Source organism: Portunus trituberculatus, chromosome 36 (genome assembly GCF_017591435.1).
Source record: "Portunus trituberculatus isolate SZX2019 chromosome 36, ASM1759143v1, whole genome shotgun sequence".
Classification (NCBI taxonomy): domain Eukaryota; kingdom Metazoa; phylum Arthropoda; class Malacostraca; order Decapoda; family Portunidae; genus Portunus; species Portunus trituberculatus.
In genome coordinates, this window is record NC_059290.1 from 6,003,279 (window position 1) to 6,029,912 (window position 26,634).

Below are 26,634 nucleotides of genomic sequence, written 5' to 3' on the forward strand. Positions count from 1 at the left end.
AGATACGTTCCTGAAACATGACGTAAGTTGATTTTGTATGTAACTCGAGTTTCCGTACATTTCAAAGCATATTATGGAGTTTTCAACCAATCATTGTTTATGGTCATTCAGGTAAGTTAAAGGTTATATTGTTATATTATTTATAACAATGTAGGAATATGAAACACAAGCTTGTTTTTGTTGTTGATTAGGGCCACGAACGCAAAGGACTGCAGGTTGCCGAGAAGGGTGGACGCCTGAGACCGCCAGGAGGGTGGGCAGGTCAAATGTTGTGACGCCCACAGGGCGGACAGCTGGGAGTGTAGTGCTGTGCGGTGGGAGTAGAAGCGTGGGCAGCGGGGCAGGAAATGCAATAGGAAAGGGCAATAGGGATCAGCAGACAGGCGCAGACAATGCAAGTCAGCTGCGAGTGTTGTGTGGCCCAGGCGAAGGCTTCGGAGTTGTTATTGTTGTGATGGGTGTGCGAGCCCTCAAGGTCGTCAACCTCCCCATTGTCATGGTAACGGGCTTCCCATTTTCTTCTTCCCTCCCTCACACACAGCTGCTGCCTCCCTTCTCATGTCTTTTAATTATGTCCTCTTTTTCTTGTAACATAATGGTTTTCCTTTTCTTAGCATCACTGCTGTCACTAAGAAGTTTTCTCTTTGGTGCCATTGAGCAAGATACTAAGAACTTGAGTCAGTAAATCCAGAAGTAGTATAACACTCTTGCCAGGGGCAATGGTGTGGTGGAACTGAGGTAGGGTGTTATTGTATTCAAGCGTGAGGCGGGTGGTGTGGCGGGCAACCACCAACAATAACAATAAATCCCGCACTTTACGATTTATAAATTTTCAATTTTTTTAAATCTTAAACTGCCTTATAGTGGACTGACGTAACTACGAGTTTGACGTAACTCGAGACCGACGTAAACCGGGACTTTACTGTATATATATATATATATATATATATATATATATATATATATATATATATATATATATATATATATATATATATATATATATATATATATATATATATATATATATATATATATATATATATATATATATATATATATATATATATATATATATATATATATATATATATATATATATATATATATATATATATATATATATATATATATATATATATATATATATATATACTGTTGTTGTCGGTGCTAAAGCTGTGAAGATCTATGGTTCCATATGAGTCATGGCGTAGTCTTGTGTGGGTATCACAGGCGTGATAGCAGGCCAATCTTCCTCAAGAAGGCACAGGTAAGGCGAAGGACAGTAGGTTGCTGGGAGGAATGGACGCCTGAGGCCGCCAGGGAGGTGGGCAAGTTGGGTGTTGTGATGCTCAGGGCAGAGAGCCGGGACTCCGGGTAGTTCAGTGTGGTGGGAGTGGAAACGTGGGCAGTGGAGCAGGAAATGTTTGATGGTCTCATGGGTAGTCCTACACCAAGGGCAGAAGGGATCAGGAGACAGGTGTAGGCTGTGCAAGTGACCACTGAGTGTGGTGTGGCCCAGACGGAGGACCTTGAGGCTGGTGATGGCTGCTGTGGGTTTCATTCCTTCCCCTGTTTGAATCTTGTAACGACAATTGTCCTTCCCCGCTGAGGGACACCCCCATCCCTCTCCCCCTTGCTGGCTGCGACTCTCGCTCCATCTCTTGCTAGCTCAGTTCCCTAATTGATTCCTCCAACCCTTCCATTGAACCCGTATATCCTTTCAGTATAAAATCCTTGGGTGGCCTGGTAGAGCATGTTGGGCAGCGGGAAGGGAGAGACCTTTTGTTTACAGTCATGTTTATGAACGTTCGACTAACAGGTTTTTTTTTTTGTACAGTGGTACCTTGGAGTACGAATGCTTTTGAGTACGAACAACTTGGATTATGAACAAAAAAATTGTGTTGTTTTGCATTGGAGGACAAACTTTGCTTTGGAGTGTGAACAATAACAAACGTGTTCAACAGATTGCTCGCAGCACTGCGCGATCAGCTGACTGCATGCTGGGGCACCACTCTGCATCATTGCCTCAGGAGTGTTGTTTGCAGTTGTTTGGTTGTTGTTTTGTAGTGCCTGGGATAATAATATTAATTTTTTTTTAGTTATTAAGATCATTGCTTAGTGTAGCAGCAGACATTGTCATGAGACATATAGACAGACATATGGAAGATTCTAGATCTGAGGGGAAGAGAGAGTAACCAGCTCGTGAATTAAAAGCCTTAACCCTTATAGCCAGTCAAGCACGATCGTGGCTCTTATACAGTAAGTCCTCGTTATACAGTAGTTCTTTATCCAGTAAATTCACAGTTACAGTATTTGGAAATTACTACTAATGAATTACTAATGAAATACCGCGGTATTTCATTAGTAATTCACTATCACTCAGTGCCACGGAGTCGAGGTTATCTTCATGGCATGAGCGTATATGAATACTAAGATATGATATCCATTATAGCAGGCAGTAGAGGAGTGGAAACATAAATATCGTGTTGAAAGTAGCACTCAAGCTAAAAGGGTCACAAGAAGAAGAAGTGGCCGAGTCGCCGCAAGTCTCCGCCTCGTCTGTGGCCGATCTCATCTCTGCTTTACTTTTTGGTATTCTATGTAAGATTTCACTTTATGCATTACAAAACAATCCTTTCTTGGGAGCAAGGTTTGCAAAAAGCTAATAGAAATGTTGTTTTGTGAACATAAATGCATATATAGGACAGTAACACCACCTCCAGAGGTGGTGTTCCCAGCAACCTGAGACCAATCTGATAGCAAGCTCATTACCGTCCCTCCAAGCGTTCATGGATGCCATTTCACGGCAGGAGGTTGCTCTGATGTTGTTAAAGTTTCTTGGATCAAGCTCCTGGCAGCCAATGAGCACTTTTAGGCAGGCTACCAACCTCCACCTGCCAACAGCAACGAATCTTTGTGGATGCTATTTTACGAAGGTTGGTATGTGAGCAGGAGGTTGCTATGGAGGTTGTCTGTACCAACATAGACAACAACCTGCTTCTTGGATCCGGCCCTGGAGCTCCCACTTATCGGTCAGCTGTGGAACTCTCTGGCGTGCAGTTTGAAATTGCGTCTGGTGCTCAGTTTGAAAATGCGGTTGGGCCAAATCGCGTATAAGCAAACCGATCGTGCAAATTAAATTAATCATAATATTTTTTTGGTCGCATTATAACAAAAACGCATAAATCAAACACGTGTAAATCGAGAGTTACCTGTATATATATATATATATATATATATATATATATATATATATATATATATATATATATATATATATATATACAGGGTGTCCTGCGAGTTAAGGTACATACGCAGGGATATGATAGTTCAAGTGGATCTGATTAAAAAATACTCTATTAACATATGCTGTTCTTTGCTTTGTTTAGTTAGAAATTGGAGGTGAAAATAGAGTGGTGACGTGTGTTGCGGGAACCGCTTGGGCAGAATGGAGGAGGAGGATCATCAGCAAAGACGCCGCTGTGTTTCACTGTAACCTGTAATATCAAGATAATGTGTACAATGCAAACACCCAAATACCTACAAAAACTATTCAAAGATGAGATTATTATTTTTGTTGGTTTATAATGGAAAAGAATGTAGCCTACATTGAACATAATACAGCATTATTTTATTACACCGTTTTATTCGTACTTGGCAACTCACCACAGCTGGCCAGAGTCTCGTTGTGATGAGTTCCCGCGCTTGTAAATTAATGTCGGAAAAAATTACCTGGATAAAATTTTGTTAAAGTGAGTTTGGTGTTCGTTAAACGAGCAGATGGTAGTAAAAGGAAATGTTCGTTGTAGCGAAATTTCGTTGTGTGAACCTTTGTTAAGCGGGGGTTGCCTGTATATATATATACAGGGGATCCTTGCAATTTGACAGGGTTAGGGTGGTTTTTCATCGGTCGAATCAGCATTTATTTGAATCATGAAGCAGTTTTTGCCATAAGATACTTAAGAATTAGGGGGGGATAGGGACCAACCTCCAGCCTAGACCCCCCAAAACATCACTATAACCTGAACGAGGCCCATGCTAATCGGCATCTTGTGTTGTGTTCTGTCCTCTATCCACTTGATCAGCATGTCCTCCATCGTGTCAAGATGGGAGTCCCTTGAGCCGCGGAGAACAAGGGAAGTCACGGAAGTTGTTGATGCAGCGGTCTCGCGGTTCTGGTCCCTGTTCTTCCAAATTGTTGTTACTGTTGATTTAGGGACACCCATTTGCACTGCAACGACACTGTGAGCTATACCTGCCTCACACTTTCTTATAAGCTCAAGCTTGTCTTTAGAAGGCCAGAAATTGTGCTTCTTAGGGCTGGGGCTGGATATGGTTTTGTGTGGCATAGTTGACCAAGACCAAGCCTAATCAAAACCAACCAGAACAAAACCATGCCACTTATACCTCAACCTGTGCTTCGCTCTGGAATTGCATTTGCACTTCCTCTTATTGAAGAAAAGTAAGTAAAAGAAACTAGAGAAGAACAAAGACGTGCGCGATGTCAACTTTGGAGTCAGAGGTGGTTGCCATGAGCCCAAACTATTGACATGATAAATATATATCTAAGTTGATGAAATATTATTTAATATTCCAATATGAAAAATTTAGGCACATTCTTTTTAGTTTAAATAAAAGTTTTTTAATACATAGATTATGATTGTTTTTTTCATTGGGATAGCATACGAAGAACCGGAATGGATATGAAGCCATCCCAAGTTAGCTTCGCTAATCCTGGGCAAGTTCTAGCTATCTGGAACGGATATTCCTCGTTCAGTGTATCATAAGCCAGTGTGATAGCCCCTTTACACTTCCACCTGCCGGGCTGGCTGTGAATTTTGGGTGGCGGCGGATTTGACCGGGTGGGTGGCATGCGAGATATGAATGTCAAATTGGCGAGTCAGTCGGTCGAACTTTGAGGTTTGGGTATTAATTAACTGAGTTCGAATTGGCAATAATTCGAACTGCGAATGGTCGAATCATGAGGATCCCTTGTATATATATATATATATATATATATATATATATATATATATATATATATATATATATATATATATATACATCTATTTATCAAGATTCTATTAATTTGAGATTATAGCATCATTCCAATTAACAAGAAAATTTATTTATTATATGAGTGTTGATTAGAAGCCATGAATCTTAATTTTGACTAAAAATTGATGCTAGAGGAAAATGGTGCATTTCGTCTGACTCAAGACGATGGAAAGAGTTGACGAAACAGTTAAAAACGACGGAAATTGTTGAAGACAATGGTAAAAGTGTTAGTGTGACGCTGCTTTAACATGTTACCCGCGATATGGTAACACCCAACACGCGCCCATTGCGGCAATTTTCAGACCATTCTCCCGCCAGTCACAGTGCAGCTATGAGAGAGAAATCACGTAGGTACCTTCGCTCCGTCCCAATGACTCATATGCACTGATAAAATTGGTGTCTCACCAGTGGCCCAACACGCGGTAATACAATATTTTCTTTCCCTATTGCGTCTTGAGCCACCAGTGCACCACTCAACTTTTGTACCACCAGTGGCCCAATTCGCTTCATTGGAATATGTTGGTCTTCTGTCTTCTCATTGGAGAAGAGCCTAATAACATTAGACCTGGAAAAAGTCCCGGAGTCATATCAGGGAAAAGAAATCCTCATAGACTGACGGAGAAAGGTGGGTCTAAGAGAAACACAAGAAAAAGGTGTCGTGGCTGCTATGAAATGATCTCTCTTTCTGAAGGCTTCAAGGAAGCTAGAAATAAAGCGAGAAGGGTGAACACATTCTGCTCTGAGTGTGAGGATAAGCCACACCGATGTATTACATGCTTTGGAGAGAAGCATGATACATAAAATACATGTCTTTCTTTTCCCTGTAAGGAAAATAAATTTTTTTCAGGATATATGTTACTGTACTAAAAATTATTTTTTTTGAGTCTACATATTGCAATATCTTTAAATGTTATTGAAAGAATTTCAGTGGCATAGTGTTTTTTTTCATATGTATCATTAGTCTTGTTTTTTATTAACATTTCCAGTTCTGCGTGGGGAGATTGTATTTTTTTTATGAATTATCTTTTGGATATCATTGGAAGAATTTCAGTGACATAATGCATTTTTTCATATGAATGTAGCATTTATCATTATTTGTTTTCTTTTTTTTATGTCACATTTTCAGTTTTACATGGGAAAATTTTATTTTTCTTATTAATTGTCTTTGAATGTTATTGAAAGTAATTCAGTGCCATAATTCACTCTTTTTTCATATATGTAATTCATAATTATATATGTTTTTCAATTTCACATTTCAAGTTCTGCATAGGACCTTATATATATATTTTTTTTTTTCCACAATTTCTTACTATTCTTATGAAAAACATACTTTATATTGAGTTTTGGAGTCTCAACATATTGTTTTGAAAATATATTGAAATACAAATTAGTGTTTGACTTTGAATTCGTTTCCCACATCTCTACACCCTTTGTTACTGTATGAAACACTGAGTTATAACCAATCATTATTTACAAATGAGAAAAAAATCTATAAATATATTCTTTTGTTTAATCTCATTTGTGCCACCGGTGTACCACTTCCCCATGAAAAAATATAATCATTGGTACACCGGTGTACCACGATGCGGGTAACGTGTTAAGTGGTGGTGATGGGATGTATGTATACTCCTGCCATGCTGGAATGACAAAGAATGCTACAAACTCGCCAAATACCATTGCCATTACTAGAGTTGTTGACGAGTGAGAGCAGGAGGGCATGAGTAAGTGCTGCCACCTAGTGGGATCAAGGGATTGCTCGTACAGTAGGTTTGAATATGCTTGGGGGCAGCTCTGGATAGTAGTGAATTCTGGATAGTGGTGATCTGGATATGAGGGCGATTACTGTATATATATATATATATATATATATATATATATATATATATATATATATATATATATATATATATATATATATATAGATAGATAGATAGATAGATAGATAGATAGATAGATAGATAGATACTCTCCATGTTAATGCACCATGTTAACATTGGTCCTGTTACCCATACCTCAGTCTGCACTTGTCTTTCAAGTAACTTATGTACAGTATATACATACATACATTGTCTGTTGCTGCTTTAATTCTGATGTTTGTTTTGTGCCAAGATGCCTCTAAAACAAGAACATAAATGTGTGAATCTAGCCATTATTACAGTTGTTTAACTTATTTTAGTGCTGTGCAGTACTTACAGATGTGCAGTGCTTGGTATTTAATGTATATAAGTATTTCCAAGCAACAGACTATCCTTCCTCCCTTTTGATCCATTAAATTGAGAGCCAAGTGTGTGTGTGTGTGTGTGTGTGTGTATAGATAGGTAGATAGATAGATATAATATAATTTGGTCACATGCACTTAGTACTTGTATTCCTTCTGTCCAGGATGTGGAGCACAGCAGGGTGTACATTGACCAGCTGTACTCAAACGACTCACAAAAATGCTTCCAGGCAGTGAGGTGAGTTAACCCAGTATTTACATTGTTATTTTATTCTCAACATTTTACTGTAATGTCACAGGTTTGCACTGAAGAAAACATGTGAATACTGTAAGGTGATGCCACATCATTAAAGACAAGCAAATATTCTTGGCAGCGAGTTGAAGTTTGCGGTGATAGGCAGCGTGCGGGAGAAAGGCTCCATCATCGAGCAGGGCGTAGTGGTGCGACTGCTGCAGATACTCAGGGCTCCTGAGCTGGACATTCTGCTCAAGACTGAGGTAGCAACAGTGCTCAACTCCTTGGCCAAGGGTCTGCCGGAGCATGCGGCGGCATTGGTGCAGGCGGGACTGCTGCCTGTCCTGTGGGAACGTGAGTCACTGTGGTGTTGGGTATATGTGTCCCTGTTTTGTCTTGTTTGTAAGTAGTGTGTGTGTGTATGTGTGTGTGTGTGTGTGTGTGTGTGTGTGTGTGTGTGTGTGTGTGTGTGTGTGCGTGCATGCGTGCGTGCTTGCATGTGATGTGAATGCATTTGTGTGTATGTATGTCAGTCTGGTATACAGATAAATACAGTAGAACCTTGAGGTATGAGTGCCCTGACTTACAAGTAATCTGAGATAAGAGGTATCGCTCAGTTGATTTTTTGTCTCGACTTGCAAGCCAAAATTCAAGTTACAAGTTAGCTCCATGTACACCACTGCCATGTGGTGCAATGAATGCCAACCATCCTGCATCTGACATGTTCAGTTTTTTTTTATTAATCTTTATATATATATATATATATATATATATATATATATATATATATATATATATATATATATATATATATATATATATATATATATATATATATATATATATATATATATATATATATATATACTTAGTATCTATTTCTCTTGTTGTGCTAGCGTTTTTTGCTTTTTTGTGCAGTTATTTAGCCAAATTTCTTTTGTGTGGCCATGGATCCTAAGCAAGTGAATGCAAAGGACAGTGTTGTTAAGAATAAACTGATGATGACCATTGAATTGAAACATGAAATCTTAGAAAAGCATGAGCAAGATGTGAAGTAGTAAGATAAATTGTTCAGTTAAGTTCACCAGTAAAGTGTAGCATTAAAAATATAATGAGTAAGTTAAATTAATTGATTAAGTGAGAGTTTATGGCGAGCAAAAGTGACTGAAAAGGCAGAAAATTAAAGAAACTGCTTCCATCTCCTTGGCACGGCACCTACCTCCTCCATCCTCCACCGCTGTTAGCATTTTCTGTTAGCCCAAGTAGTCTGATCTCTGAGATAAATATACTTTACAAAACCAGTTTATTTACTTACTTCCCTTTTGCTGTTTTATTGTGTTTTTATACAATATTTGTTATTTATAGGTACAGTAAAGCCCCACTATATCAGACACTTGTAAGTCGGATATTAGCTATTTCGGAAGCTGCCAACTGGGCACCCAAGCTGCCCCCCAACACTTTCCCCATGTGCAGGGTGACTCAGTCTGCATTGTGTCGCCTTACTGATCACAACTATGTTCATTCCCTCGACCCTCACTTGCCTTATCTGTGATTTATGCCTTGTGATGCATAGTACATACTTATATGTGTGTAATAGACTCCATATAGCAACCAACTTCTTTATATATATATATATATATATATATATATATATATATATATATATATATATATATATATATATATATATATATATTGGACACTCACTGCTGTATGAGGCAGACAGCCAGACGTTGGATTTTTTCAGATTTTTTGGATATTTCGACAAGGGTTACCCCCAAATGATCCGATATAGTGGAAGTTTACTGTACCTTACCTAAGATTTTTGCATTCTTGTAGTGCTTGTGACACATCTGAGGACGTACATACTGCATCATGGCTAGGTTCTTTTTTTTTTTTTTTATGCAAGAGGGAGCTGCCAAGGGCAACAAAATATTAGAAAAAAAAAGGCCCATTGGAACTACAGTCTGCTAAAATGATGTTTTTTATATTTTTTTTCCTAGATACTGTAAGTGATCTTTCAGAATGTAGGTTGTTTGTGATACAATGGCTCACTTGACTTTCATCATTATTACAGAGATGTATGATCTACTTATACCAGGATAGGTACTGATGTACCTGCTGGCAATAATAATTTGATAATTTTTTATAGAACCAATATGTAAATAAAGGACTTATTATTGTTAGTTTACCATAAAAGTGAATGTTTTCTGTCATTTGTCATCTTAAGAAAATGGCCAAGAGCAGGCAAACTATAATTTTTTTCTCTAAAATGTACCTGTTACCATTATCATTCTTATTTCCATTGAGGAGAGAGAGAGAGAGAGAGAGAGAGAGAGAGAGAGCTGCCTCTGAGTCAGGTATTCCCCACCACCTCCTAGGTTGCAGATGGTGCTGGGAGGCTGTTTTCTATTGCCCAGAGTGAAGAAGTTAACAGCATTCAGTGAATTTCAATAGAGAATATTTATAACTCAAGGTATCACTGTATTTATTGAGTCATAGCTTTATATTTTCAGTATTAATAATTCAATGTTTTGTTTTAATTGGTGATTCTTCTTCCAACACAAACATGCAGAGCTTGAGAGCTGCCCGAGTGGAGGGAGTGGTAGTGTGTACACCCAGATGCTGCTGTGCTGCCTGCGCTCCATATACCGGCAAGGGTGTGCCCCGCCACCACCCGCCTGGGACCAGAAGCTGTTGTCCTCACTCATCCAGCACGGCTACCACCCGCCCAGCAACCAGGAATGTGTTGCTAACATCCTTGCTCATGCCTGCAAGGTATCCAGGGTTTGTGTGATGTGTGCTTTTTAGATGCATGACTTGTCTGTAAGTTTGTCTGTAAGTTGAGTCTGTGAGAGAAAGCGTCTGTATTCCAAGTTTGTAACCCAACTGACACAGTCGTTAAGTGGTCATCTCCTGTGTGGAGGATTGTAAATACTTTCTGTTGTGAAGTGTGTACATTTTCTGTCACAGATGTAATAAATGAAATATTTTTTATTGAAATATGTATATATGACATTTAAGTTGATTTCTTAGAAATGATTAACTGAAATCATGGTTTATTTGGGGTAATACTAGTTGAATGTGTACATGAAATCTGAAATTTTTTTTTTTTTTGTGTGTGTGTGTGTGTGTGTGTATGGGTGCATTGTAAGTGAATCACACTTGAGCTGGGGAGCAGTGGGAGGGAGAGGGATGCTAATGTCTGATACCTTGGCAGACAAATGAGCAGCAGCAGCAGCTAGTGGATGCTGGTGGTGCTGACCTGGTGGCCTGCTTGCTGTGTTCTCCAGTGTCAAGGGTACAGCTCCCAGCACTACACTGCCTCACTGCAATGTGCTTCAAGTGAGTGCCACATCTACTGTCTTTCAGACAGTCACTGGATAGCTATGCTCACTACATACCATCTTGACTATCGCACCCTCCACTATCGCGTTTCACTGCTGTCGCACATATTTAAAAAGCTGCACATATTTCTATATCGAACACGAAATTACTACTATTGCATATCCATCATTCAAAAACTTCCAGAATATGACATCATGTAATAATTGAGTTTTTCTATATACTTTTATTGAGAAATAGTTCTTCACATATTTTCCCAATCCACCCATCCACCTTAGCTCCTAATTGTCCATAATGAGGAACCATTTTTGATGGCATATAGGATGCACCTTTTTCCAGTACCTTTATCTACCCTAACTGCATGCATCATTATTTTATTGCTGGTATTATTATCATTACCAGTATCATCACTTTAAAAATGAATTACCATAAAAATGAAAGAAATCTAACCTGTGAGGCTGTGATGCATGTTTATAAATATCAGCTAATTGCCACTCTGACTCAATGCCATCTAGCGGTGGGGAGTAACACCAAATTCATAATCGTAACAAAACACATCAACACTATCACCGTTATGACAGCAGGTGGAAAAAGATTGAGCTACACAATCTCCTACAAAGTACAAGTGGTAGATTATGACAAGGAACATGACAGTTGAGCAGCAGCAAGGGCTTTTAGGCCACCACCTACAGAAAATATGTTAAGTGTGTGATGACAGCAAGAAGAATTTTATTCATGTTGTTATGAAGACTGTTATCATGATTGTTCTTATTATGTATTATTATTCATGATTAGGTAAGTCTTTTTATACTGTATTATTTCTAAATTTGTATACTATTATATGATCTAAAAATTAGGCAAAAAATGACAAAAAAGGATTGTTTGGAGATCCTAGTATCAATTTGAATTATTATCATAGGTTCTCCACTTCAGCTATTATGATTTCGGCTATCGTGCAATAATAAATGGACCAATTAGGCATGATAAGGGAGGGTTGAGTGTATATGCAGGCGAGTGTAATGTTCCTCTCCTGCAAATGTACTGTCCCTTTGTAACTAATTCTCCCCCACAGCAATGAGAGAGTGTCATCCATAATAGCCACCAAAAGTTACGGAGGGAAGGCAGTGCCAGACCTCCTGGTGGGACTGATGGCGCGGGATAGACCTCGGGACATGCAGCTTGCTGCTGCCACCGCCCTGACCTTTCTACACCGCGCTGGAGCCCTCTCTGCTGATGACCCAAGAATTATTTACAAAACCTTGCAGTGTTTGGTGGGTGCTGCTCATTTGTAGAGTTATGAAAGCTACTGGTGTGTGTGTGTGTGTGTGTGTGTGTGTGTGTGTGTGAGAGAGAGAGAGAGAGAGATCATGAATTACCATGTTCACAGTCAGCATCTTGACACCAGAAAGTGCCAGATTCTTTAATTTTTGCAGGAATATAAATATTTTTGGAGCAAAGTTTACAAGCTTACACAGGTGTATCATTGCACATTAATGCATCTGAAATTTAAGTCAATTAATTTGATGATGTCTTATGGCGTATGACATCATTTGAGCTTCTATTCATAATTTCAGATGATATTCCTAAAATGCTTATATTTTTATCAAGGCAAGCAATTTGTCACTTTCTGCTGACCTCAACAGACATATACCTTTACATACTTCCTTTTGAATGCACCAAATAATAGGCAAATCCATTTAATGAATAGAAAATATAATTTTGTGTTGCACTTAATTTGTCTAGTACAGTAACTATATCCTCACCTCATGTCAGCAAACCATAACATTGACATGCTCCTCCTCAGCTTACTGGCTTGTGGCCTATAGTCCCTCACACAGCTTGCTTTAGTACGTCGTGCGTCTGCCAGCGATGTTGGTTAATTTATTTCACTGATTACCTTTGTATATAGGACATGACTGAGTTCCATTATTTTTTAACACTGTCACAAAGAATGTATAAATTGAAATCAACATCCTTTTATTTTTACTGCTCATACTTACTGAAAAAAAGATGATTACCTATCTGTAGCTTTATCTTATAATACAATTAATAAAGCCTAATCATGCACCAGTAAGTAAGAATAATAACATTAAGGTTGTATTTTTTATTTTGAATACACATGCAGCCATTCATGTCATATTTTTCTGCAAATTGGCTTCAAAATTAACTAAGTCCCCCCTTTGCCCTGGGAAATCAGAGAAAATAAAAAATTGTAGCACTGATGGGTATCTACCACCCAAGCTGTGAACAGGCTAATTAAACTCACAAAGAAAGGGTACATATTTTAGGTAAAGCAAGGTGTTTATATACTTCAGACAAGTATAAATATTCATGTAGCAGACTAAATGAATAGTGGAGTGACAAGGAATATGCATCAGCCTAAAAAAAACTGGACCAAAGTAGCTCTGAAGGGAGTGTTGAAGCGTAATGCAGGTTTTGTGTATTACTACTGCATGCAAACTGACACACACACACACACACACACACACACACACACACACACGGTAGCTCAGTGATTAGAGCGCTGGCTTCACAAGCCAGAGAACCGGGGTTCAATTCCCCGGCCGGGTGGAGATATTTGGGTGTGTCTCCTTTCACGTGTAGCCCCTGTTCACCTAGCAGTGAGTAGGTATGGGATGTAAATCGAGGAGTTGTGACCCTGTTGTCCCGGTGTGTGGTGTGTGCCTGGTCTCAGGCCTATCCGAAGATCGGAAATAATGAGCTCTGAGCTCGCTCCGTAGGGTAACGTCTGGCTGTCCCGTCAGAGACTGCAGCAGATCAAACAGTGAAACACACACACACACACACACACACACACACACACACACACACACACACACACACACACACACACACACACACACACACACACACACACACACACACACACACAATGGATCGAATTCCTTGAAGACAACAAATTAATATCAAATAGCCAATTTGGTTTTAGAAAAGATGGTCTTGTGTAACTAATTTATTGAGTTTCTATTCTAGAATAGTTGATAGAGTACAAGAGAGAGAGGGATGGGTTGACTGTATTTATTTGGATTTAGAAAAGGCGTTTGACAAAGTGCCAGATGCAAGATTACTATGGAAGTTAGAGGAGAAGGGTGGCTTAAAAGGAAGCACATTGAGATGGATAGAAAGTTACTTGAGGGGGAGAGAAATAAGGACAGTAGTTAAAGATATGAAGTCCAAGTGGAGAGCAGTAGAAAGCGGAGTGCCACAGGGGTCAGTATTGGCACCAATACTTTTCCTCATTTATATTAACGACATGCCAGGAGGAGTGAACAGCTACATAAATCTGTTTACAGATGATACGAAACTGTGCAGAATTATAAAGCAAAAGGAGGATTATGAAATACTGCAAGAAGACCTAAATAAGATCTGGGAATGGAGTAAGAAGTGGGAAATAGAATTCAATGTGAACAAAAGCCATGTCATGGAAATGGGAAAGAGTGAAAGATGACCTGTGGGAATCTATAAGATGGGAGATGGAGTAGAACTGGAGAAAGTTAAAAAGGAAAAGGACTTAGGAGTGACGATGGAAGAAAACAATCAACCAGTAAGCCATATTGATAGAATTTTTAGAGAAACATATAATTTGCTAAGGAATATTGGAGTAGCATTTCACTACATGGACAAAGAAATGATGAAGAAATTGATAAGTACTATAATAAGACCCAGATTGGAATATGCAGGAGTAGTGTGGACCCCTCATAAAAGAAACACATAAGGAAATTGGAGAGGCTACAAAAATGGCTACAAGAATGGTTCCAGAATTTGAAGGGATGACATATGAGGAGAGACTAAAGGCTATGGATCTACCAACCCTGGAACAAAGAAGGAGAGAGGAGACCTGATACAAGTTTATAAATTGATCAACGGAATGGACCAAGTGGATAATGAGAAACTGATCCTGAGAGAAGAATATGACATCCAAGCACAAGATCGCATAGTAAAAAGCTGAGAAAGGAAGATGTCTGAGAGATATTAAAAAATATAGTTTCCTGCAGAGATGTATTGAGACGTGGAACAGTTTAAATGAAGAAGTAGTGTCTGCAACGAGTGTGCATACTTTTAAAGTAAGATTGGATAAGTGTAGATATGGAGACGGGCCACACGAGCATAAAGCCCAGGCCCTGTAAAACTACAACTAGGTAAATACACACACACACACACACACACACACACACACACACACACACACACACACACACACACACACACACACACACACACACACACACACACACACACACACACACACACACACTGGTTAGGTTAGCTCAGCTCACAAGAAAGTTCGGGTTGAATCCCGGTGCGGCGAGGTAAATAGGCAAGCCTCTTAATGTGTAGCCCCTGTTCATCTAGCAGTAAATAGGTACGGGATGTAACTCGAGGGGTTGTGGCCTCGCTTTCCCAGTGTGTGGAGTTTGTTGTTGTCTCAGTCCTACCTGAAGATCGGTCTATGAGCTGTGAGCTCGCTCTGTAATGGGGAAGGCTGGCTGGGTGACCAGCAGACAACCTTGGTGAATTACACACACACACACACACACACACACACACACACACACACACACACACACACACACACACACACACACACACACACACACAGATGACCCGTGAGAATCTATAAGATGGGAGATGGAGTAGAACTGGAGAAAGTAAAAAAGGAAAAGGACTTAGGAGTGACAATGGAAGAAAACAATCAACCAGTAAGCCATATTGATAGAATTTTTAGAGAAACATATAATTTGCTAAGGAGTGTTAGAGTAGCATTTCACTACATGGACAAAGAAATGATGAAGAAATTGATAAGTACTGTAATAAGACCCAGATTGGAATATGCAGGAGTAGTGTGGACCCCTCATAAAAAGAAACACATAGGAAGTTGGAGAGACTACAAAAAATGGCTACAAGAATGGTTCCAGAATTTGAAGGGATGACATATGAAGAGAGACTAAAGGCTATGGATCTACCAACCCTGGAACAAAGAAGGAGAGAGGAGATCTGATACAAGTTTATAAATTGATCAACGGAATGGACCAAGTGGATAATGAGAAACTGATCCTGAGAGAAGAATATGACATCCGAAGCACAAGATTGCATAGTAAAAAGCTGAGAAAAGGAAGATGTCTGATAGATGTTAAAAATATAGTTTCCAAAAGATGTATTGAGACGTGGAACAGTTTAAATGAAGAAGTAGTGTCTGCAACAAGTGTGCATACTTTTAAAGTAAGATTGGATAAGTGTAGATATGGAGAGGGCCACAGAGCATAAAGCCTGGGCCCTGTAAAACTACAACTAGGTAAATACACACACACACACACACACACACACACACACACACACACACACACACACACACACACACACACACACACACACACACACACACACACACACACACACACACACACACACACACACACACACACACACACACACACACACACACACACCTGATGATGGTTGGAGAAGGGAAATATAATGTTTGGAAAAGAAGTAGATTAGTGCTAAAGATCAGAGTAGAAACTAATGAAGGAAAAAAGAGGCACTACATAGTGGTGTATGTACCACCTAAGACAAATGCATGGTCAGTACAGGAATATGAAGAAATGATAAGAGATACAGGAACATGTCTGGAAGGAATGTTGGGTGGCTGTGAAAAAGCTATAATGATGGGAGATTTTAATTGTAATGAGGTGTGTTGGAAGGACTGGTCAATGGAAGTATCAGAGACAACATGGGGAAATACACTATTGATACTGGCAATGGAAAATGTGTTAACTCAGTGGGTCAAAGAAGATACTAGGTTTGGAGGAGAGGAGCATCATCAAGACTGGACTTGGTCTTTAGTACAGAGCCAATGATCATTGAGGAGATGAGGGTGGAGTGCCCTTTAGCAAAGAGTGATCATGCAGTTTTGGAATTCAAGGTGATAGATGAAGAGAAATCTAGAAGAAATGAAGAATATAAAGTGGGAAGATGGAATTATGCCAAGACAGATTTTGGAAACCTAAAGAAATTCTTTCAAGAGACAAATTGGATGAAATTCAAGAGTGCTAAGGAGCAAATGAAAAGTGGAAGGAATTTATAAAAATATACAAAGAAGGTGAGAAAAATTTGTACCAATAAGACAACATAGAGAAGTTGGAAAGCAGGACTGGTTTAATGATAGATGTGAAAAGGCTAGAACAAGAAAAGAGGATGCATGGAAGAGGTGGAGAAGGAAAAGACGGATTAAGCAGTGGGAAAGTTACAAAAGAGCAAGAAATGAATATGTGTTGATTAGAAGAGAAGAAAGAAAGAAACAAGAAAAGGATATAATTGATAAATGTAAAGACCAACCAAGGCTTTTTACAGACATGTGAACAACAACATCAAAAATAGAGAAAGTATTGAAAGTTTAGAAGTAAATGGAGTCTGCAGTGAGGATCCCAGGAAATGGCAGAGGCTATGAATGGATGCTTTCGGAAGGTATTCACAAAGGAGACTGCTTTTGACAAACCACTGGTAATGGAACAGAAAGGGATTATGAAGGAGTTTCAAGTAACTGTGGAGGAGATCAAGAATATGATGGGAGTTTAGAAGTGAGAAAAGCTGTGGGACCTGATGGGGTATCAGGATGGATTTTAAGAGAATGCAGGGAGCAACTGGCAGAAAAAGTTTGTGAAGTAATTGATGCCTCATTAAGGGAAGGTGTAGTGCCCCAAGACTGGAAAAGAGCTAACATTGTCCCAATTTATAAATCAGGTAACAAGAGAGACCCATTGAACTATAGACCAGTGTCACTTACAAGTGTGGTAGCTAAGATGTGTGAGAGGGTGGTGAAGAATAGATGGACAGATTTCTTGGAGAAAATGACATACTTTGTGATTGTCAATTTGGTTTTAGAAGAGGCGTTCATGCACGACAAACCTGATATGTTACTATTCGAGGGTGATAGATGTAATACAGGAAAGAGATGGTTGGGCTGATGGAATATATCTGGATTTAAAAAAGGCCTTTGATAAGGTACCACACTGGAGACTGATCTGGAAACTTGAAATGGTAGGAGGAGTGCATGGCAGTTTACTAAAATGGATGGAAGACTTTTGGTAGGAAGAGAAATGAGAACAATAATTAAGGACAGACCATCAGAATGGGGCTTGGTGGAGAGTGGAGTTCCACAGGGATCAGTGTTGGCACCAGTAATGTTTGCAGTCTACATAAATGACATGGTGGATGGGGTGTCCAGTTATGTGAGCCTATTTGCAGATGATGCAAAATTGTTAAGAAAAGTGAGATGTGACAAAGATTGCGAACTACTCCAGGAAGACTTGGACAGAATATGGAAATGGAGCTGTACATGGCAAATGGAGTTCAACACGACAAAATGCAAGAAATTAGAGTTTGGCAAGAGTGAAAGAAGAATCAGGAGTATGTACAAGATAGGAAATGAAGACATAAAACCAGTCATGAAGAAAAAGACCTTGGGGTGACAATTACCAATGACCTATCGCCAGAGAGACATATAAACAAAATAATTGGAGAAGTATTGAACTTATTGAGGAACATAAGAGTGGCGTTCGTATATTTAGATGAAGAAATGATGAAGAAAATAATTACTGCAATGATAAGACCGAGGCTTGAATATGCAACAATACAGTGGGCTCGAACTTGAAGAAACACATAAGAAAATTAGAGAAAGTACAGAGGGCTGCAACAAAATGGTGCCTGACTTAAGAGATTTGACTTATGAAGACAGACTGAACAGGATGCAACTTCCGACCCTGGAAAACAGAAGAGAGGGGAGACCTGATAGCAATATACAGAGTGATGATTGGCATGGAAAAATGGATAGGGAAGATCTGTGTATGTGGAATGAAAGAGTGTCAAGAGGGTATGGAAAAAAACTAAAGATGGCCACTTATAGGAGAGATGTGAAAAATATAGCTTCCTCATAGAAGTGTGGAAGCATGGAATAGTTTGGATGTGGAAGTGGTCAACGCAAGGAATGTTCATGATTTTAAGAAAAAGTTGGACATTAGTAGATATGGAGACGGGACAGTACGAGCGTAGCTCCTTTCTCGTATGTTACAATTAGGTAAATACAATTAGGTAAATACACACACACACACACACACACACACACACACACACACACACACACACACACACACACACACACACACACACACACACACACACACATGGAGAAGGGGCCACACGAGCATAAAGCCCAGGCCCTGTAAAACTACAACTAGGTAAAACTAGGTAAACACACACACACACACACACACACACACACACACACACACACACACACACACACACACACACACACACACACACACACACACACACACACACACACACACACACACACACAGAAGACTTCTTTGGAAACTAGAGAACTTAGGAGGACTGTGTGGAACCTTGCTCGAATGGACAAGAGATTATTTGAAGGATAGAGAAATGAGAACTGTGATCAGAGATACATACTTGTCTTGGAGTAAAGTAACTAGCGGGGTGCCACAAGGGTCAGTGTTAGCCCCCATTATGTTTCAAGTTTATGTAAACGATATTCACATTGGAGTAAACAGCTATATGAATTTATTAGCTGATGATGCAAAGTTGCTAAAAGTTATCAAAACCAGAGAGGACTGTATACTGCTACAGGAAGATTTAAATAAGATCTATGTATGGAGCAAGAAGTGGAAATTGGAGTTTAATGCTAAGAAATGTCACATAATGGAACTAGGAAAGAGTAAGAGAAGACCTGGTGCTGTTGGCGGAAGAGGATGGAAGGACAAGAGGACATGAAAAGAAGATCAGGATGAGGCAGTGTGTGAAGGATGTTGGAAAATACAGTTTTCCACACAAAACGGTGGAAAAATGGAATGCATTGGAAAATGGAATTGTTGCAGCACATAGTGTGCATAACTTTAAAGAAAAATTAGATAATTGGAGATATGGAGACAGGACACTAGGAGGCCCGCTCGAATCCTGTACAATACAACTAGGTAAACTAGGTAAATACACACACACACACACACACACACACACACACACACACACACACACACACACACACACACACACACACACACACACACACACACACACACACACACACACACACACACACACACACACACACACACACACACACACACACACTAAGCCTTGCCATCACCACCAGGTACGAATGTGCAGGCGTGACCGAGAGGTGTGGGAGAGAGTGGAGGGGGCAAACACACTCGCTTACCTGACTGAGGTGAGCACCGACCTGCAGCGGACAGCGGCCATGACAGACCACCTCATCCACACTATGAATGACTACCTGAAGGACACCACACCTCCCAACGCCACTGTGCCACAGGGCATCTCTGTCTCCCCAGTGGTAAGTCCTTCATCATCTGCCTCCTCTTCTGCTTTGTGAAGGACTTGTTTCTGTTGCTGGTAGTTTGTGTTTGTTTCACTTCTACTTCCGGCATACCTGTTTTTTTATTTATTTATTTTTCCCCCTTTTTTTTTTTTTTTTTTTTTTTTTCTACTGTAGCTATTTATTTATTTATTCTTTTTTTATTGTTTTTTTTTTTTTTTACAAACACATTATGGATGCAACTTGAGCAGCACATGTAGGATTTAATTAGTTGTGGTTTCTGAACAGAATAGAAGGTTTGAAATATACAGATTTATTCTAGATACAAAATTATATATGTATGGATGAAGTCTGAAATAACACACGTGTAACTGGTTTTTGTTGACGAAACTCAGTGCACATACATTAGTCATAGTCCTTCCTTCTTCTTTCTCATTCCTGCCTCTGTCCTATACCACATCATCTGTACTGTACTCAGACCACCTCAAATACTGCCCCCATGCATGCCTCACTCATCTCTACCTTCACCTTCTGCCTCTCTCCACCTCAAATGCTGCCACCATGTCCATACATGCCTCACACACTCCTCTGCCCTACTGCACCTCAAACACTGCCCCTGTACAGCTCTGCCTCCACATTCTGCCTCACTTAATACTTAATGCATGCCTCACATCTTTACCTTCCACTTTTGCCTGATTTTACCTCAAATGCTGCTGCCATACATACCACACACTTCTTTACCTCTTCATTCTGCTTCACTCCACCTCATACTAATCTCATGCAAACCTCACAATCTCCTCTGCCATCCCCAGTCCTGCCGGCAGTATGACAACCCCAGCACATGGCCAGAGCTGATGGTCGGTGCGGCACTCAAGGTATATGCCTCCCTGGGTGCCAATGACGAGGACATCAGACAGAGGGTGATCAAGACAGATGTACTCATGAACACCATCGTCACGTCTCTCTCTGCCGCCAGTCCCCCCGTTCAGCTGGCGGCCGTCAGATGCCTCCACTCCCTCTCCAGATCAGTACACACACTCAGAACGACTCTTCAGGTAAGACTTTGATTGGAACACCTGTGATGTCTTCAGGTTCTTGTCTTTTTTGTATGTCTCATTTTGTTTATGTCTTGGCATGTGATGTAGGATAGAACTGGAGTAGAACTGGAGAAAGTAAAAAAGGAAAAGGACTTGGGAGTAATGATGGAGGAAAACAATCAACCAGTAAGCCATATTGATAGAATTTTCAGAGAGACATATAATTTGCTAAGAAATATTGGATTAGCATTTCACTACATGGACAAAGAAATGATGAAGAAATTGATAAGTACTAAAATAAGACCCAGATTGGAATATGCAGGAGTTGTGTGGACCCCCCTTAAAAAGAAACACATAAGGAAGTTGGAGAGACTACAAAAAATGGCTACAAGAATGGTTCCAGAATTTGAAGGGATGACATATGAGGAGAGACTTAAGGCTATGGATCTACCAACCCTGGAACAGAGAAGGGAGAAAGAGGATCTGATATAAGTTTATAAATTGATTAACAGAATGGATCAAATGGATAATGAGAAACTGATCCTGAGAGAAGAGGAGTATGACATTCAAAGCACAAGATTGCATAGTAAAAAACTGAGGAAGGGAATATGTCTGAGAGATGTAAAAAAATATAGTTTTCCGCAAAGATGTGTTGAGACTTGGAACAGTTTGAGTGAGGAAGTGGTGTCAGCAAAGAGTGTGCATAGTTTTAAAGAAAAATTGGATAAGTGTAGATATGGAGACGGGGCCACACAAGCGTAAAGCCAAGGCCCTGTAAAACTACAACTAGGTAAATACACACACTGGGACAAGATTGCTAGTATGTATCACATGTACAAATTGTCTCATGTTGGTGTGTTAGGAAGTGTGCCAATACCATAGCTATCTGATCAGTTTAAAATACCCTATTCCCAGAAGCATGGTGTTCCTCATGCAGCATATTTTTTCTTTTGTAAGAGGGGAAAATCTGGCCAAAGGCAAGAAAAACACTTAATCATAAAGGTCCACTTAAATGACAGTTCCCAAGCAAGTCTGAGAGAGTTAGCCAAAAGAATGGGAGAAATGTCTTCAAACTCTTAAATGAATGCAGGTCATAGGAAGATGGAGATACAGATGCAAGCAGGGCAGGCGGTGGCATAGTGGATAAGGTGGTGAGTGTGGGATTAGGCAGACGCCATCGCGTAGGTCCAAATCCCACCACATATCACTTGATACTTTGCCATTTGTTGAGTGGTCTAAAGTTTGCTACATGTCACCATGATATCCAGATTCTAGGTGGTTACACCAAATATGTGCTTGGGTGGTGATATGGGCCCTAATATGGGTACCACTATAAATAAGATAGCTTAACAGCACTTCTAATACTTATCCTGGCACTATAGGCCAGGGCGTAATAAAATAAATAAATAAAAATAAATGAATAAATAAAGAAGGAAATTCCAGAGATTACTAATTAGATAATGTGATGCTGGTGTTTCCTTAGGACCACGTGGTGTGGCGGCCCCTCATGACAGTCCTCAAGACCTCCAACAATGAGGAGCTGGTCACGGTATCCTCATCCACGCTGTGCAACCTGCTGCTGGAGTTCTCACCTTCCAAAGAACAAATTCTGGACCAGGGGGCAGTGGAGTTCCTGTGCGGCCTCACCAGACGACCTCACCCCGGACTCAGACTAAATGCTGTGTGGGCGCTGATGAACATGGCTTTCCAGGCTGAGCACAGAGTCAAGGCAAGAACTCCATCCCCATTTTTAGCTTTTTATTTATGTATTTCTCCTCTCTCTCTCTCTCTCTCTCTCTCTCTCTCTCTCTCTCTCTCTCTCTCTCTCTCTCTCTCTCTCTCTCTCTCTCTCTCTCTCTCTCTCTCTCTCTCTCTCTCTCTCTCTCTCTCTCTCTCTCTCTAGGAAGGGCACTGGGAATCACAACAAAAATCACAATAAAAAAAGGCCATAGTCAAGCCAAGCACTCTACCTTTTCTTTTAGTTATTAATTCATTAACATATTTTCTCTGTACAAAGGGCACTCACTGGTAAGGGTAACAAAAATTATAATAAAAAAAATTCAATTGAGGTGATTGTCCAAAAATCAAAGGATAAGTGTCTCTAATGCAAACAGGCTTTCTTATTTTCCTATTCTTTTTATTTGCAAAAGGAGTATTGGCCAAGGGCAATAAAATACTGTTGAAGAAAAGGTTCAATAAGATGCCTGTTCAGAGAGAGAGAGAGAGAGAGAGAGAGAGAGAGAGAGAGAGAGAGAGAGAGCTACAATGATTACTCAAAGCTGGAGAAGTGTCTTGGTTGTAATTGATGTGTTTCCTCTACTGGGATAATTTTTTTTCATAATGGTACACATATTAGTGTGAATTGTCTTTATTTTGCAAGTTCTTGAGCATTGTTATCTAGGACTTAATTGTGAATACCTAACAGATATTCTGAACCTGGGAATTCTGATGCTGCTTTTAGTTATAAGTTTGTGTTTTGAGAGAGATTTCTGGATGGGTTTTATCCAGGCTGCCATTCCCTCAGAAATCACTATGTTTGGTCTCAGTATTGTAATCAGACATATTTAGAAATCCCTGCTGAAAGATAGACATTGCAAGAAGCCTTTTACAGCATTCATGGCTTCTGTATTTCCATCTTCCCTTGACTTGAACTCATTTAAGAGGGAGGTTTCAAGACATTTATCCCATGCTTGGGAACTGGCATCTAAGTGGGTGTTTTTGTTTAATTGCTTTTGTTATCCTTGGCCAAATGTTCCCTCTTAAATAAAGAATTAAAAAAAAAATGCACATGGAATTTCAAGGAACTTATTTAATTTCACTTATTTTTATACATCATACACTATACAGATGGTCAACTTGAGTGATTCTTTTCTTTTTAACTTTTTATTCTCGGAGAGTGTTAGTGGTAACTCTGATCGACAGGTGTCCATCTTGCACCACCTCGGGACAGACCAAATCTTCCGCCTGCTGTCAGACACAGATGTCCACATCCTGATGAAGACTCTGGGTCTGCTAAGGAACTTGCTGTCCACCAAGGGTCACATCGACCAGATTATGCAGTGCCACGGCAAGGAGATCATGCAGGTGAGACCTTCACTGCAATAGGTGAAGCAGTAGTCAAGAGATCAGGATATATGAGGATATCCTAAGCCTCTTCTCCTGAGGTTAACACTTGCATGTCAGATGAGATTATGGTTGCTAAATATAATGCAGTATATATATATCAACTTTCAGAAACTTGTGGAAGCAAAAAAAGTGAATGATTAAAGAAAAAATGATAGTAAATAGATAAATGAATAGATAAATAGAAAGAAAAGAGCAAGGTAAAATGTTGGGAAACATTAACAGGAGGGACATGGATGCTGTATACTTGTGAAAGCAGCCATCTTCTAATATTGGTTTTGCTAGCATCTTATTCTAACTAAACCTAAGCTATTTTAAAGTAACTAAACCAAGTGAGAAGTATCGTGTAGGCAAGATCAAGAATGTGGCTACCATCGTAAAAAGATGATGACGTGCCAGTATTAATCTCAGACGAGGCTAAGGTTATCTCCATATTATTCAAGGGATTAGCTGCACTTAAACTGTTTGTAACCTCTTTTTCTCTCACAATTTTATGTTTATTTCTTGAGGTTGTGCCAGTTAGCAGATTTTGTGAGACTGTCAGCAAATGAGAAAACTTAATAGAGTTAGAACACAGCCTACAGATCACATAGGCAAGAATGCAGTGAAGTAATAATCCTCTACCATGATGCTACACAAAGTTGTGAGTTTGTTCTTAGAAGTTCTCTTAACCCCTTTCTTACTGCAAGACTTTTGTGGTATGTGCATACCACGCGTGGAAACAACCTCGTAGTATTGCACATTACAGCTGTGATATGTGCATACCATACTAATACACTGATGTGTATCACCAAGCCCTGAGTGCAGATTTTGCCTTTATCAGGCCTAACTGCAACCGCCCCCTCAAAAAAAAAAAAAAAAAAAATGCTTGAGGTGTGATTTTTAACCAACCCCATGTCACATGACATTAGTCAGTCAATATCGGGGTTCATATTTCATGCAGGAATTAAAGCCAATCATTATTCTTTTGTTTGAGAGTATGAATATTATTCCCATAGTCCACCCAAGAACATCCATTCTCTATTGTCTGCTTTGGAGAGACTGGCATTTCGCTTCTAGCTAGAGATAATGGTGTCTGCTTCCTTGTGTAACAGTGATGATTATTGCCATACCTATGAGATGAATAGTGAGGATATACTGGAAGACTTTCTAGATGAGTATGATTTGGATTATGATCCTGAAAAGAGATAGAAGACCATGAAACTGGCAGTATTACTAGTGTAGAAACAGTGTGGGCAGGTGAGGGGGAGTAGTGTGGTAATGATTCTTCCTCAGTGCCACTCAGCCCCAGTGCATCATAATTCACTCTCTTAGTGACCCATTTGCTGATAAGTGACCTGATGTGCTTCCATCCATGAAACAGGAATTTATTAATGTGCATCCCAGGATTATTGCATATCATGAAAGTAATCCAATGTTTGTCCTTCAGTGTTTCAAAGTTTTTTTGGACTATAATATTGTTTCGTCACTGGGTGTGAGGTGCATGGACGCACGGGCAAGGGCACTGCAGTGTGGTGGGGGAATGCTTTGTTTACATACATGGGTTGCTGTGATAAGGAAGGGGTTATAGTTTGCCAAAAGTAAAAGGTGCCTCATAGGGTCTTTACATAAGTTAAGAGAAAAGTTTGTTATGTCTGTGGTGTTAAGAAGCGTGCATTGAACTTGGAGAAAATCTGACAACTTTGCAGAGGAGGAATTAAGTTATCAATAAAGAGCAAACATTAGAAATACACTATACAGTCATCTCTAGATTAATGTAAATTTGAATTTCATTGTAATGCGACTTGATACTGAAGGAGATATGATTAAATATCACAATTTATTCAATTTAATGTGGGTTAACTCGACGATGTCACATGCACCCACCCTGCTTCTAGTGGGAACCGCACTGGGCCAGGATCCAAGAAACTTAACAAAGAGTGGAGCATCTTCTGGCTGCAAAATGGTATCCACAAATACATAGGAAGACATTGTTGCCATGGTAACGAAGTTGCTAACAGGTTGCTGGTAAAACCACCTCCCAAGGTGGCAGCAGCCACTTCTTGTGACCCTTTTTAGCTTGTGTGTTGCTTTCACCACAATATTTGTGTTTCTGTCCCTTTATTGTCAGGTATAATGGATATCATGCCTTAGTATTCATATATGATCATGCCATGAGGATCACCTTGACTCCATGGCACTGAGTGATAGTTTAGAGACACTGTTCTTTCTCACGACTGTGAGAAGGTATCACTCTGTG

At 39.7% G+C, this 26,634-nt stretch overlaps 1 protein-coding gene across 3 annotated transcripts in view; it reads left to right on the forward strand.

Moving 5' to 3' along the window:
• The window catches only part of LOC123513402 (armadillo repeat-containing protein 8-like), a 64,777-nt gene that overhangs the window by 13,748 nt on the left and 24,395 nt on the right, over positions 1-26,634 (forward strand). The window contains exons 2-10 of one of the 3 annotated variants that reach the window (XM_045270545.1): positions 7,444-7,517; positions 7,654-7,868; positions 10,090-10,301; positions 10,735-10,859; positions 11,932-12,130; positions 20,053-20,253; positions 21,048-21,290; positions 22,756-23,001; positions 24,195-24,356. In XM_045270545.1, coding sequence (XP_045126480.1) covers positions 7,444-7,517; positions 7,654-7,868; positions 10,090-10,301; positions 10,735-10,859; positions 11,932-12,130; positions 20,053-20,253; positions 21,048-21,290; positions 22,756-23,001; positions 24,195-24,356 — 1,677 coding nt within the window. Of the gene's footprint in view, positions 1-7,443; positions 7,518-7,653; positions 7,869-10,089; positions 10,302-10,734; positions 10,860-11,931; positions 12,131-20,052; positions 20,254-21,047; positions 21,291-22,755; positions 23,002-24,194; positions 24,357-26,634 lie in introns of those variants that run through there. The other 2 variants (XM_045270546.1, XM_045270547.1) reach the window with 2 other exon arrangements.